Source organism: Remersonia thermophila, chromosome 3, assembly GCF_042764415.1.
Source record: "Remersonia thermophila strain ATCC 22073 chromosome 3, whole genome shotgun sequence".
Taxonomy (NCBI): Eukaryota; Fungi; Ascomycota; class Sordariomycetes; order Sordariales; family Chaetomiaceae; genus Remersonia; species Remersonia thermophila.
The window spans coordinates 4,040,177-4,054,042 of NC_092219.1; the positions used below are offsets into that span (position 1 = coordinate 4,040,177).

The following is a 13,866-nucleotide window of genomic DNA, read 5'->3' on the forward strand; positions in this document are numbered from 1 at the left end:
ACACTCTGTGGTTCCTGAGCGGCAAGGTACCGAGTATAAGCCCGCGGCAGATGGCGGATGCAATCCCGGGAACCGTTGAACGACCGGGATGGGTGGGTTCCAGCGCAGGGACGGGGACTGGACGGTTGATGTCCTGGGATGAAAAAAAGTGTGGGGTTTTGTGGAGGTGACTGTGCACCACAGCGGGGCCGCTGCAGCGGATGGACGTTGAAGAAGGTTCAACGGCAGGGACCTGCAACAACAGGCCTGTCCGGCAGGAAAAGGAAGGCCAGGACGGGCAGAGGAGAGCCTGCTGCTGCTGCCTCTGATTCCATTTCAGGCCCTGAGCCCCTTTTGCCCCCCCGGAAGCAGGAGCCATGGTTCAGATGGATCAGACAGATCAAACGCGCTTGGAAAGGCCCCCGACCCCAGCGTCCATCTCCCTCTCTCTCTCCCTCTCTCTCTCTCTCTCTCTCCCTCCCTCCCCATATTAGCTACTCACGGGCCGGTAGGTCGTTCATCTGGCTCGACGAAACGCTTCCAGCTTGGCATGGCTGTGCATGGCCGTTGGCACCAGGAAGCCCTTCCCGTCCAAGACCTGCCTCTTCCCCAGATTTCACAAGCCTCGAGGCGAGACGACGCTCCAAGGCAACGCCACCCAGGCCTCGGCCTTTGGAAGGCGGGCGATGCATAAACGAGGGCAGGTCGGTTCGCTTTGCCCCACCCTCGGTCATCCACAGGCAGGCAGAGGGCCTTTGAGGGTCACAAAACAACATACACCAAAACCTGGAATCTGGACGCCCCGCGCCAATATGGAGAGGCTTGGAAAAGGAATATCATCCTGTCTCTTCGCCGCCAGCAGTCGACATGCAGTCTGAGCGAGCGAGCACTATACGCAAACTCCCGCTCCAATAACAAGCCGGGGGAGGAGGAGGGGGGCTCACGACGGGTCGATATCCCGGCTGGTGGTTGACGGACAAGTTCCGGTCCAGGCCCCAATTGGGAAATCTTCGATGCCTTAGAACGCCAAGGCCATGTACATATGTGCTGCGTAGTATGCTCCATGACATGACCTTCTCTGTGGTGTGACTGAGAGCCCGCCCCCCCTCCAAAGCCACCCTTATGCTTGCTTCTGGTTTTGCTACCGGGCCTGGACCTAGCGGCACCGGGGGTTGCTGGTCAAGGCCATGGCGAAAGAAAAATGCGACGGCATCGACGACCTTCGGGAACCATCCGTCCATCATGCTGTTGAGACATCAGCGCCCGTTGCGGCCGGCTTTGGCGGTCCATGCTCCTCGCTTCGGTGCCCTGATGCAACCAGAGGTGCGCACCCCGCAAATCTCGGACTACCAGGAGCCGAATTCTCAGCAGCAGATCATCCCTGGCATCTGCGATCCATGGATCCTGCCAACAAGACACGCTGTGCGCCCCGGATGAACCCTGGCTGCTTTGGCCAATTCCGCGCTAGTCACCTCGGGGGCAGCGAGCCCGTCAAAACAAGCCACCAACTCCGGACACGAAAGAAACCGTAGGGGACTGACCGATTCGTTCGGGTTCACAAAATCCCCCGACATCAACAGCTCTGCGCCAGAGAGCAGTGCGGCGGCGCAAAGCCAACACGTAGCTTTATAGTTATTGCTTCCATGTGGAAAGCACCAGCCTTACAACATGCGCCACCGCAGCGGCGCAGGGTGGAAACAACGGCGACCTAGGCAACGGATGGGTCCGCCGTCCCAGGGTTCAAATGCCGGACGTTTGCGTTGGCGCTGAGAAGCTCATGGCTGGACCTCTCTGTAATATGTACATACATACACGAACTAACTAGCACGGCTAGCCTACCCAGGGCAAGCTTCTTCCCCAAACATGTCTCCACGGTTTTTGTGTGGAGGCCGCCCCGCCAAACGCTATCGGACCGAAGCTTTGCTGCTGGGGGGAGGGGGGCTCGATCCCGACTTGCATGGGAGCCGCACCGGGAGCCGGCTCATCGGGTTCATCTCCGGCAGGCCATGGTCCTCTCCAGCCTCCAGCTCTCTCGGTGAGGGACCGGAACATACCGACCTCGTACTCGGGTCTTGACGTTGAAACCGAGACGATGGATTGACAGAACCGCACCCATGGCGCCCTTCCAAGTCGACACTCTTATGGATGGATGGCCGGCTTTGCGCGTCTCGAGCGATGCGAACCGGCGAAGTACTGTGTAGTCGCTGTGCCAGAGATATCAGACCCATGAGCCGAGCCGGGCTGCACATGTTTCCCGCGGCGGAAGGCCCTGTCACCCTTGGTTTTGTTTCATCTTTCGTCATCATCCCCAGGAAGGAATTTCCACCTCGGCGACCAAAGTTTGTCGAGGCTCATCTTCCTCCCCGTTGCTCGATCAACCCGGCGATCCCAGGGGTAGAGGCGGCATGGCAGAGCAGGAGTTTCTGTGCGCGTTCAGTAAAATATACCATCACGGCCAGCGAGCGCATTCCCAAGCCATCATCACCCCGGGTGGGCGGAAGGAGACCCCGATGGGGCATGTGGGATGGGGGATGGCTGCAACATCAAGCTCTGTCTACTGTGTACTACTACCGAGCATGCAACCTTGGCAAACGCTAAGTTGGAGCTTGTATCCTATCTCGCCCTGAGGAAATGACCCCGACGTCAAGCATGCCGTATCCTCCCGACCCTCCCGAGCCCGGAGACAAGCCTCGCCGGGACCCGTCAGAGGCAAGCCGAGACCAGAAGCGCGTCCGCGTGGAGGGCCTGCAGATAAAAGCCCTCTCTCTGCCTCTCCCCGCCCCGCCCCTCGGCCTCCTTCTCCGCCCCCTCCTCCTTCTCCTCCTGAGTGGACTTCTCGTCACCTACGTCCTTGGTAACTCCTCTGGAACGCACATCAACGAGGCTCTCCGTGGGACCTCGCACCGCCCTGCCCAAGACAGCGGGGTGCGAGAATCCTGCTGGATATGCCAGGGCCTCCTCCGGCCGTGCCTTGTACGCGGCATATCCCGCTCGGAGATGCTAGCTGCGCATCTCTTCTGGGCCGCGGAAGCCGGAGCGAGGTCCAACGTCAAGCCGTCATCTGCCAAGCACCATCTAGCCATGAGGCCCCGGGGGAGGGGGGGTCCGGCAAGCAGAGAAAGCCTCGAGGTAGGCCTTCTTCCGGTCCCATGTTCTCCCATGTTCAGCCATCCACGAGGAGGATCTCCCTTGGGCCCTCGGCCAAGCTCCACAGACTGAACGAGCCCAGCAAGCACCAGGGATTATTGCACTCTGATACGGGTTTGAGGCGGGTAACTACTACCTACCTATGTTAGAGTAATGCGGGCTACCTTGTAAGGTAAGGCGCTTAGGTAAGGCAGTCAGGTAATAGTTATCCATTTCTCATTGTGCTTGGATGCTCACTCATCTCACAACCCCTCCAAACTCCAGTCCTTGCCCTCTCTACTTGCCTTTCTCTCTCGCCTTCGCGCTCTCTCCTCTCTCTATCTCACCCACGCTTTTCTCCCATGGGTAGCTGTTCGATTCCTCTTCCCAGACAAAACATTGAAAGAAAAGCCCAATGAACCAATGTCCCTCCCGGTGCTGTGTATCGTTTCTCATTCCCGTGCATGCAATAATGAAGACAGACGAAAGGAGAAACAGAGAAAAAAAAAAGGGGGGGGAAGGAAAAGAAAACTAGTCAAATAGCAGATGACCCCAGACATACCCTCGCCTTCCAACATTCTCGGCTGTGAAGAAAAAAAGAACAAAATGAAAAAGAAAAAAAAAAAAAACCAAATCGGCCAGAAAGAAAGTAAGAGAGCAAGAGGGAAATGGACGGAAAGGCGTCCTAGAAGCCCTGATGGTTGAATGGCAGCCCACAAGTATGGTCCAGCAGAATCATTGTTCGTCCCTCGGCTTCAGGTTCTCGCCTCTCGCTGCGCACCGCCGCCTTTTCCGCTCTTTTTATATCCTATCCCACCGATCCATGGCTGCCTGATCAACGACAGGTCTTTCCGTTGTCCTTGTTATCATTAACGTCGTTGCCGTGATAGTGATGATTCACTAGCGTTGGGGAAAAAAAAAAACAACCCCCATTCCTCCGGCAATAGAACCGACCCGTGGACATTCCCGAACAAGGTGTAGAGCGGGACCTGGACGGGACGGGGCCGCGGATCTCTCGACAACCGACCCTCTCACAGTGGAAATCCGCCGTTGTCGCCCATGGTAGCGGGTGAAGTTCGGTGACGATACCTATCCGAGCCGCCGAGCAGGACCGGACCCGACCCGACGCCATGCTCCATAGGAAGTCCGCCGAACCCTGGCCTCGATCCGTTCCAGGCTTCCTCGCATTTTTTATGCATATATGTTTTGTCTCGCGCCTCCTCGGGAGGCCGGGCCGTCCCTCCCGCATCGCCTCAAAACAACGTCCTCCCGCTCGCCAGCCTCACAAAGCTGTACGGCACGTTCTGCCCGACCAGCAGGCGGAGCGTCTCGACCGTCGTGAACGCCGCGACGTCGGCGGCGCCGTAGGCGGCGAACCCGCACTGCTCGGCCACCCGGGCCGGGTCGCCCGACGCGCCGCCCTTGATCGAGGAGCCCAGCCCGGACCGGTCCGCGAGGTCGAGAAACACGCGCCGCGTCGACCGGTTGTTGTTGTGGTTGTGGTTGTGGTTGTTGCCGCCGCTGTTGTTGACCAAGGCGCTTTCCGGCCCCGTCCCGCCCGTCGAGCGAGACCCAAACAGCCGCACGAGCATGCAGACGAGCGTGGTCTTTTCCGGCCCCAGGGCGCTCACCACCAAGAACGGCGCGCCCGTGCTGACGTCGGCGCCGCCGTGGGAGCCGTCGGCCCCGGAGCCACCGCCGCCGCCGCCGCCGCCGCCGCTGCTGCTGCTGCTAACGGTCTGCGCGCGGCGGATGCTCTCGAGGCTGGTGAAGGGCTCGATGATGAGGTCCTTGCCGATGGCCGGCGGCGTCTTGAAGCCGACCGTGTACACCTTGCCGACCTTGAGGGCCTTGAGGGCGAACAGGACGCTGGCGGCATCCTCGGCCGAGGCAGCGAGCACGACGGCGGCGCACCCAAAGTACGCCGACGGCGCGAGGTCGCGGGTGAGCGTGCTCAGGATTCCCTTCCACGACGCGTTGTCGAGGACGAGCGTCGTGTTGGGCGGCAGCCCGGATTGCGCCGAGGCCCCCGCGAGGCCGCCGAACGAGTCGCCGTTTCGCTGGTGCGGAGGGCTGGACGGGATGGACGCCGGAGCGGACGCCGCCGCCGCCGCCGCGGCGGGTGCGCAGGGGCGGACGACGATGGTGTCGACGACCCCGATGAGGCGGGCGGCTTCGCTGACGGTCGGGCCGGCGCCGTTGTTGAGGGACGAGAGGAAGCCGCTGTGGGCGACGAGGCGGCTGTAGGAAACGGCCGGGTTGAAGTAGGCGCCGCCAAAGTTCTTTTGGTTGCACCAGGTGCCGAGGCAGATGGACCCCTTGGGCTGCCACTCGACGACGGCGAACTGGTGAGGCAGGCCCAGCTCGTTGAAGCACTTTTCGTAAAAGGGCGCCTGCGGGGTGGCGCTGCGCATGGCCGGGCTCGTGATGCCGTAAAAGTTCTTCTTGGGGAGCTGCCCCAGCAGGGCGAGGGCTTGGTTCATCTCGGCGACGCTCATCTGGCCGGGAGCCGCGATGGTGGGAAGGAGGGGGTGCGTGGTCGGCGTGAAGAACTTGTTCAGCAGGCGCGAGAACTGGCCCGTCTCGCCCATGTTGACGGCCGAGAAGGGCAGGGAGTTGGGGTACTTGCTCTGGACCTTGGACCGGAAGTACTCGAGCTCAAAGTTCTCGTTGTGGTCGCGAATGACGGTGATCATCTTGAAGCAGTCGGAGTGGCGTTGGGATTCGACGTAGATGGTCTCGGCCTCCTCCGAGACCCAGCGGAACGTGCCGGTGAAGTCGTGGAAGGCCGAAAAGACGCGGCTGTTGCCTCGCTGCTCGTACAGCTTCTTGCGGATGCTCTCGGGGAGCCAGAGCTCGACGTCGATGTACTCGACGCCCCACTGGAGGGCGCGGTAGAGGTAGTCGTAGTACAGGCCGGGGTTGTCCATGGGGAACTTTCCGTTTTCCTTGGTGCAGCGCGTGGTGAAGATGATGGGCAGCTCGGTCCGTTGCCGCAGCAGCATCACCTGCTCGCCGACGTAGCTGAGGCTGGGTATCTCGGAGTAGGAGCCGTTGGGCAGGGGTTCTTTGAGGAGGTCGACGCGTATCTCGATGGCGTCGGCGCCCACGGTCAGGATGTCGATGTTGGGCAGGGCGGCGCGCACGTCGGGGAAGGTGGTCGAGATCATAAAGGTCCGCGGCTTGGTGATGAGCGCCTGGTGGCGCGAGATCTGCCCGAGGACGTGCGACGTGAAGCGGGCAAGATCCCGGCGGAAGAAGGGCGCCGCGGTGTACAGAAACTCGTAGTCGCACTGGGCCGAGAGGTAGATATCTGGCGGCATGCCCAGGCCCGTGCAGTGGGCGTGGATCGAGACGACCAGGCCGCGGTCCCGCGTGGCGATGTCGTCTTTGGCCGTCTCGGTCGGGAGCCCCACGACAAAGTCCCGATCCTCTTCGGTGATGTCTTCGAAGCGGCGCTTCATCCTCGACGCCTTCCCGAGCACTTCGGCAAACACGCCGACGATGACCTCCTGGCCGAGCCCGTACATGATGACGACGACCCTGTCGTCCCCTCTCCGTGGCTCGCTGCATAACGGCGGCGCCTGCGGAGGGGGCGGCGTGGCGTTCATGCCGGCAGCGTCTTGAGCAAAGGCGCTGCCGTTGAGGCTCTGGGGTCGCGCCGGCGCTGGCGGCGGCACGGGCTCAAATTGCTGCACCGCAGCCATGGCCCCTCTCCCTGTTTCCCTTCCTTCCTTTCTCAACCGGGATCGTAACCAGCTCGGACCAACGTAGCGGCGGCCGTTGGCCTTGGGTGGGAGCGTCTTCGTGGGGCTGAAGAGGGTCGATGGTGGGTGCTGTCAGCTCCCCACCCCCTGGGCGACGCTTCAACTTCGGCCGGGGACACAGAAGCGAAAGGTGTCAGTCAGGGCAGCGAGGTGCGCATTGGCTTCCTTCTGTCCCGACGGCCCAGGCCAGGACTCGGCGCAGCGACTCCGCCAGGCACGGCGATGGATCCGGGGTGAGGGGGTTGTAGCGCGGAGGGCGAGCGACCAGGAAAAGACGACGAGCGTTTCCTTGGGGGCTTCGCCCCGCGACGAGGGCCTCTCTGCCGCCGTTATCTGGGCTTGGCGAGCGTGGAGGTTCGCAGGATGACGTCCGGGCGTCTCCGAGACCCAAGCCGATGCTGTGTGGTGTTGCCGAAAAGCGAAAGGCGCGCCAGGGTGTGTGTGTATGTGTGTGTGTATCTGTCTCTGTCTCTCTCTCCCTCTCTCTCTCTCTCTCTCTCTCTCTCTCTCTGTGTGTGTGTGTGTGTGTGTGTGTGTGTGTGTGTGCGTGTGTCCGCAGATTAAGCGCACACGCGGCCTAGAAGGGTGAGATGGGATTCTCAGAGCGGCTATGACGGCCAATTCTGGAGCAGCGACCAGGTTGCCTTTCAGTAAGGCCTATTGGTGCATAATCCCGGCATCAGAGCCTCACAAAAACTGCCGGGGGACACGCGGCCGGAAAAAGAAGGAGGAGGGACGAAACGGAGCGGCGGGCCAGGTCAACAGGCGAGGGTGCAGATGCGGCGATAACAGGTTAACAGGCGTATGTGCGTATGTGTGAGATAGAGAGAGAGTGTGTGTGTGCATGTATGTGTGTGCTGTATGCATGAACGAGCACCCCGGACTCGCGGCGGTATCCTCCCACCTCAGGAAGCAGGACAAGGAAGCCAGGTCGTGTCGTAAGAGCAGGAAATGCCGGGAATCACCGTGGGCTGACTGTCTGTCAGGCACGTCGTACCGGACGGAGGAAGGGAGGGAGGGAGGGAGGGCTGTTGTCAGGCACGCGAGAGTGCGGTGCGTCATATGCTGCTGTTTGACTTGGTAGATGAGCCGAGATGGCGCGGGCGTGGGTTGGTGGTAGTTGTTGCGCCAAGCGGGCCTGTTTGAAATTTGGCCGAACTTGGTACGAAGCTTTGCGTCGGCGCCGGGATGCCGGGGACGGGCGGCATGCGACCGGACCCAGAGGGTGCGCATAAAACAAGGTTGACGGTGCGCCGGTGGCCGCCGCGCGCCTAAGTACACCCACGGGCCGCTGGGAGACGTCGAGGGAATGGAGCTAGCGTCAGCGCCGAGCCGAGCTGTCGATATCGCTCTTGCTCTTGGGTGCAGGCAACGAGAGCGGGTCACGATCGATGCTGATGTTGATGCTGGGCTGAGCAGCGCTGGGCTGGCTCGGCTCTGCGCTGTGCTGCACTGCGCTGCGTGCCGTCTGGCGTCTCCCAGGAACCAACCATGGGATGGAGGGTACGCAGCACAACGAGACTGGACGTCTTGCCAGGCACGCTCCACGATGCGAACCACGAACCCCATCGGCTTTGAGATGCAGTCCAGCCGGCCCGGGTCCAGGTACGCACATACTGTGTAGGTACTTTGCAGAAGTGAAGTTACAGTTCCGACGGAGCACAGTCCGGGGGGGTTTCCATCAGGCCCGAGGTGCTCCCAAATGACGGGATGGTCGTCCATCGAATCGGGTAAGTGGTGGAGGCCCAGGCCAGCGAAGCTCGCGCTGTGATTGACGCGCCTGTGTCCCAGCAAGGTTCCAAGGTTGATGATGTTTCGGTGCTAGCGGGAGCCCAGCGACGGAAACGGGCCAGGTGGTACTGTACATCCTGGTACATACAGGTTGGGCAGTCCACAGGGCAGTAGGCGGTCACTAACTAGGTAGTTACTAGGTAGCTAGGTCGTTGCCTAGGGCGCACGCGTCGACGAGACGGGCCAGGCCGGGTCGTTGCATTTTGGAAGGGGGGGCAGCAGATGGAAGGGGAAGCACCACCGAACCACCTACAGGCGGGACCCCGCCTCGACCCGTGTGGAACCCTTGGAGGTTGGACGGGACATCTCCACAATTTCTCCGGGCAGGACCTGGAGAATTCGGCTGCCAAAGTCCGCCAATAAGTGAAGACGGTGACAAACCACACCACCTCACGGCTCGGCCCCAAGAGACCCAAGGGCGACGGGGGCCGTTGACGGCATTGAATATCGGCTCGGAGTGCGTGGGATGGATGCCGGCATGCCAAGCGCATGCACTTCGTTTCGCGGCATTAGGGCTTGCTGTCTCAAGAGCCTGCCCGCTGGCCCTTTGCCATTGGCATATTATGTGTTCGTGTTGTTGGTAGGTTGCTGAAGGAGGGAGAGCCCATCACACCCCCCACGCCACGGCATTCAGGTCAGTCGCCATGGTGGGATGGAGGACCTAACCTGGAAGTGTTTTTGACCTGGAATCTTCCATCTCTGGTACGAATAGCCAACACCCGCCAGACAATCGCACTCATACTACTACATATCTCCCACCTACGCACCACACACTCACACACACACGCTCTCTCACACAGACGCACACACATTCTCTCTCTCTGTCTCTCTCTCTCTCTCACTCACTCACACATACACACACACATACCTACCACCCTAACGCTCGTCCAATCCGTTCTTCTTTTTTTTTTTTTTTTTTTTTTCCGGCGCAGTTGACCGCCGCTTTCCGTCTAGAAAACGTAGCCTTACACACCGGCCGTTTTTCTCTCTTTCTCTCTCTCTTACTTTGTCGAGCTCGCCCCCCCTGCGAGCATTCCGGCGCTCGATTACCACGCTCTGCTTTCAGCCTGAATGCGATCCGAAATTTCCCATCCGCGTCCGTCAACAGCACCAAGACCAGACGGCGGGGACTAGCTTCGATACGAGCCCATGGCAGGCCAAACCATGCCGCCTGGGCTCACTTCTAGAAGGATTCAACCGCCAAGAGAGACAGACGGGGAGGGTAGCAGCACCAACCGGGAGTGATGCCCCAAGAAACAGCTACTACCCGGTTATCATCAGGTTTGGGACGAACCATTCTCCCGTTGCCTTTTTTTGGACGGTGGTGATGGGGGCATGAACAGCCCTGCTGCTTGATGACGCAAGCACGGCGCTAGCGACAGCAACCTCAATATTTTCCGACCCGCTACCACCAACCAACTTTCGCCGAGGTGGCGGGTTCGATCCATACCACCACCACCACCACCGCGACACACCACCAAGGGGCCCGACAGAAAAAAAAAACACACCATGCCAGGTGCTACGTCAAACCCACATCCCTCCACATCCCTCCGCATCCACCCGCCCCCTCAACTTCCCTCTGAAGACAACTATAGTAGGCCAGGTAAGGTCCCGGAGAGTAGGCACAGTACAGTACGTACGTACGTACGTACATACAGACGATACGTATGAACACATGCGCAGCGAGCGCATCTTACCACTTGCCCTCCAGCCCCGCCTCCACCTCCCGGAACACATCCACCCCTCGCAGCCCCAGCCCCGTCGCCAAACCCACCACGTCCGCCCCGGCCGCGCGCATCCTTCGGTATCCCGCCGCATCCGCCACCCCGCCGACGCCGACGACCGCCACCCGGCGCCCCAGGGCCGGAGCCCGTTCGTCGAGCAGCCGCCGCAGCGTCGCCACGTTCCCCAGCGCGAGCGGGTGCAGCGGCGCCCCGGCCATGCCGCCCGTTCCGAGGGACGATGACGACGACGACGACGACGACGCCTCGGGGCCGTCGTGAGGGAGGACCGGAGCCGGTACGAAGGGCGGGGCGTCTGCGGACGACGGATTGGAAAACGACGACGACGACGACAAGAGCAGGCAGGACCCGAGGGTGTTGGTCGCGGTGAGGAAGCTCACGGGGCACGACCCTCCCTCCGAGGCCTGGGTCGCGCTTTCCAAAGCGTCGAGCAGGGCGAGGAACTGCGTCGCGTACGTGTACGGCGGGGTCTTGAGGCCGACGGGGATGGGGACGGCGGCGGCGGCGGCATGGGCTTCGGTGATGGCGCGCCGGAGCGGGGCGAGGTAGGCCACGAGGGCGTCGCGCTCGTAGGCGGGCGGCGGGCGGCCCGGGATGTTGGGGCAGCTGAGGTTGATTTCCATGGCCAGCGGGAAGCGGAGGCGCGGGGCGGCGGCGGCGAGCAGCGCGTAGCTGGCCGCGACGTCCTCGGGAGACCCGGTGACGGACACGATGAAACCCTTGGCGGCGGGCGCGGGTCCGGCCGACGGCGGGGCTTCGTCCGAGAGGGTCTGGATGAAGTCGAGGTAGGTGGCGAGGGGGACGGGGCTGTAGCCGAGCGAGTTGACGCTTGCGTTGAGAGGGGCCGAGGCAGGGTCCTCCGCCGCGGCGCGGGCTGCGTCGAAAAAGACGAACTGGTGTTTGTCTGGGTCGTGGCCAAACCCTTGGATCAGCGAGGTCCGCGTCGTTACGGCCCCCGTCGAGGGGCAGGCGTAGAGCCGGCGGAGGTCCTCGAGCGTGGTGGCCCAGGGACAGGCCGAGTTGACCAGGGGCGGGTGGATATCAAAGAGCGGAGGCGTCTTGACCATGATGAGAGCACCGAGCGAACCCAGAGATCTTGGCTCTCGCAGTGGATGCCAACAAGCACGAGATCTTCTCGCCAACACGCCGTAAGAGTTTTCTTTTTTGTATTCTGGGTATCACGGATCACGACGGCAACGGAGCGGATGCGCAATCCGTCCGGGGTCTAAGATAGGCACCTAGGTAGGTACTGCGTAGGTAGGTAGGTAGGTAAGGAGATAAGATAAGGTGAGGGGGAGGAGGGAGAGAGAGAGGAGGGGGGGGGGAGGGGCGGCGCTTCATACCCCGCATGACACCTTTGGGGGCACATGGAAGCTGATTTCCATTCATAACAAGCTCATGATTCCCGTGAGGCCAATGTACCCCAGGCGGGAAGCCCTCAAAACAAATCGTCAATGGCCTTGTCCGAGTCTTTCCTGATCAACTCCACCATGCCCTAGGGCGTGTCAGCGAAACCCTCAGAGACAGACCTTTCCGGGGGTGGTTCGGGGTTCACGGCTCGAAATCTCACCTCGGGCATGATGGGCTTCCCTTCGTCATCCTTGACGTAGCGGAACGGCATCTCGGTGCTCTCGTGCTCGTTGAACTTGAGCTCTGGGAAGTCGACGTAGGGTATATCATGCAGGGGAGCTGGCCCGAACGTCAGTCCCTGGACCCTCGGATCCGACCTGAACAGGCGGCCTCGCCGAGGCCTCGCATGGAAACACTCACTCTTTCCCTGAACCACCAAACGGGTGACGCGGACGGCCGTGTCGGTGGTCATTTGGACGGGGCCCAGCCTCCGGCCTTCGAAGCCCTTCTTGCGCAGCTCCGACGTCCGGTCCCGCGGGGGGTCATCGCCTGGACGGGATGTGTCAGAAAACCAGGGACGCGGGGGATAGCTGGTCTAACACAGCGGGCAAGCAGACGAGCAAAGACGCAAGGGGCAAGCTAAGCAGCCAGGCAGGGACGGAGGATATGTCTTTGTTATTTTTCCGAGAAGAAGAAGAAGAAAGAAGAAGAAGAAGCATACCAAGAATGCCGCCAAACAAAAACGCATCAAACTTGTCACCGTCCTCGGGCGACAAGTCCTTGGCCGCCGAGGGGTCCAGCAGGCACACGCGGGACTTGTCGGCGGCGTAGAGCTCCTCGACGCCGCGGTTCTCGGCGCGGAAGGCCGGCACGGCGCTCAGGGCCTCGGGGACCCGGAAGCCGGCCGGCAGGGACGACAGGCAGAAGGCGGCGCCGGCGGCCTGCGACTCGCGGGCGATGGCGAGGTACTCGAGCTCGGACCACGGGCCGAGCTCCGGGTCGAGGTGCTCGACGATGTAGGCCTTGGGGGTCGCGTCGTTGGCAGCCATGGCGAAGGGGCCGCGGGGTTCTTTTGGGGGACTCGGGCGTGTGTGTTGGCCCCCGGAATCAAAAGACCGGATGTGATGTGTGACGGGCCCTTTTTTGTTTTTTTTTTTTTTGGCTGGTTTCGGGGCTGAATGAGAAATCCAGAGGACGTCGGTCGGGTCTTGGCGTCCCGGCGCCGGCAGTCGGCCGGAGCCCCACCGAAAACCACATGGCCTGGCTTGTAGAGTGCTGACTTGTATACTGCGTAGTAAATACCCTGCCTGGTTCGTCAGGGCCATGGACGCTACAAGCAGTGAACTACCGTGGACGCCAATGTTGGCGTTTGTGCACTCCGGTGTAATGTAGGTAGGTACACACTACCTATGGTATACGCCAAGGTGCCTTGCGGACGGAAGTGGGCTAGGCCCGGTAGACCCTGGGCCAAACCCGACGTTGGATGGCCGTCCGGAGCACCTCGCCTCTCTCCAGCGTGGAAAAGATGCATCGCATCAACGACGACTTAAGGTACTGCGTATACCACGGTGCTCACATGATTCGTGCGCCAGCCGCTGGAGCGTCAGAAGCCGATCGCGGCCCTGCAACAAAACCCGAACCGTTCCAATTGTGACTTATTCAGGCCTGTTTCCGGAAAGGGAGGGGATCGCCTCGAGCCCCGGGCCCACAAGGGCGGTCCCTCCGGGGCCCAGAAGGGCGAGCATGAAACGCGCAGTCCCGACAGGAAAGCTGGACGGTCAGGTATTACTGTGTACTGCGTCGTTATAGCAGCGAAACAGCAGTTGGTGTGATCTCCCAGCACGTTTCCACCCTCGACTCTTCAGGTTCTCTTAGAACTGCACCTATACCCTGTACCTACCCACCTAGGTAGGTAACAAAGGTACTGCACTGCGTATGTAGGTACGCAGCAAGCCAACAGCGGCAGCCTTTCTGCCCATGGAAGATTGGGGTTTCAGCGGTACATACACTCCACTAATACCGACCTAGCAGCACCTCCTGTTCTGAAACCAACCCACCAACCAAACAACAATAAACCGGCCCCCCCCCCCCCCCCCCCCTTCTCCCGGCTT

At 61.3% G+C, this 13,866-nt stretch overlaps 3 protein-coding genes across 3 annotated transcripts; all 3 read right to left on the bottom strand.

Annotated features, from left to right (window-relative positions):
* Window positions 1-4,358: 4,358 nt before the first annotated feature.
* On the bottom strand, window positions 4,359-6,812 carry VTJ83DRAFT_3983 (uncharacterized protein; the record flags this gene model as incomplete). Its single annotated transcript, XM_071010421.1, has 1 exon — window positions 4,359-6,812. The coding sequence occupies one exon, from the start codon at window positions 6,810-6,812 to the stop codon at window positions 4,359-4,361; it is 2,454 nt and encodes an 817-aa protein (XP_070867861.1).
* Window positions 6,813-10,356: 3,544 nt separating this feature from the next.
* Window positions 10,357-11,472, bottom strand: VTJ83DRAFT_3984 (uncharacterized protein; the record flags this gene model as incomplete). Its single annotated transcript, XM_071010422.1, has 1 exon — window positions 10,357-11,472. One exon carries the CDS (start codon window positions 11,470-11,472, stop codon window positions 10,357-10,359), a length of 1,116 nt encoding a protein of 371 aa, XP_070867862.1.
* A 371-nt stretch (window positions 11,473-11,843) lies between these two features.
* Window positions 11,844-12,804, bottom strand: VTJ83DRAFT_3985 (uncharacterized protein; the record flags this gene model as incomplete). Its single annotated transcript, XM_071010423.1, has 4 exons — window positions 11,844-11,900; window positions 11,976-12,094; window positions 12,176-12,304; window positions 12,477-12,804. The coding sequence occupies 4 exons, from the start codon at window positions 12,802-12,804 to the stop codon at window positions 11,844-11,846; spliced, it is 633 nt and encodes a 210-aa protein (XP_070867863.1).
* Between the last annotated feature and the right edge of the window lie 1,062 nt (window positions 12,805-13,866).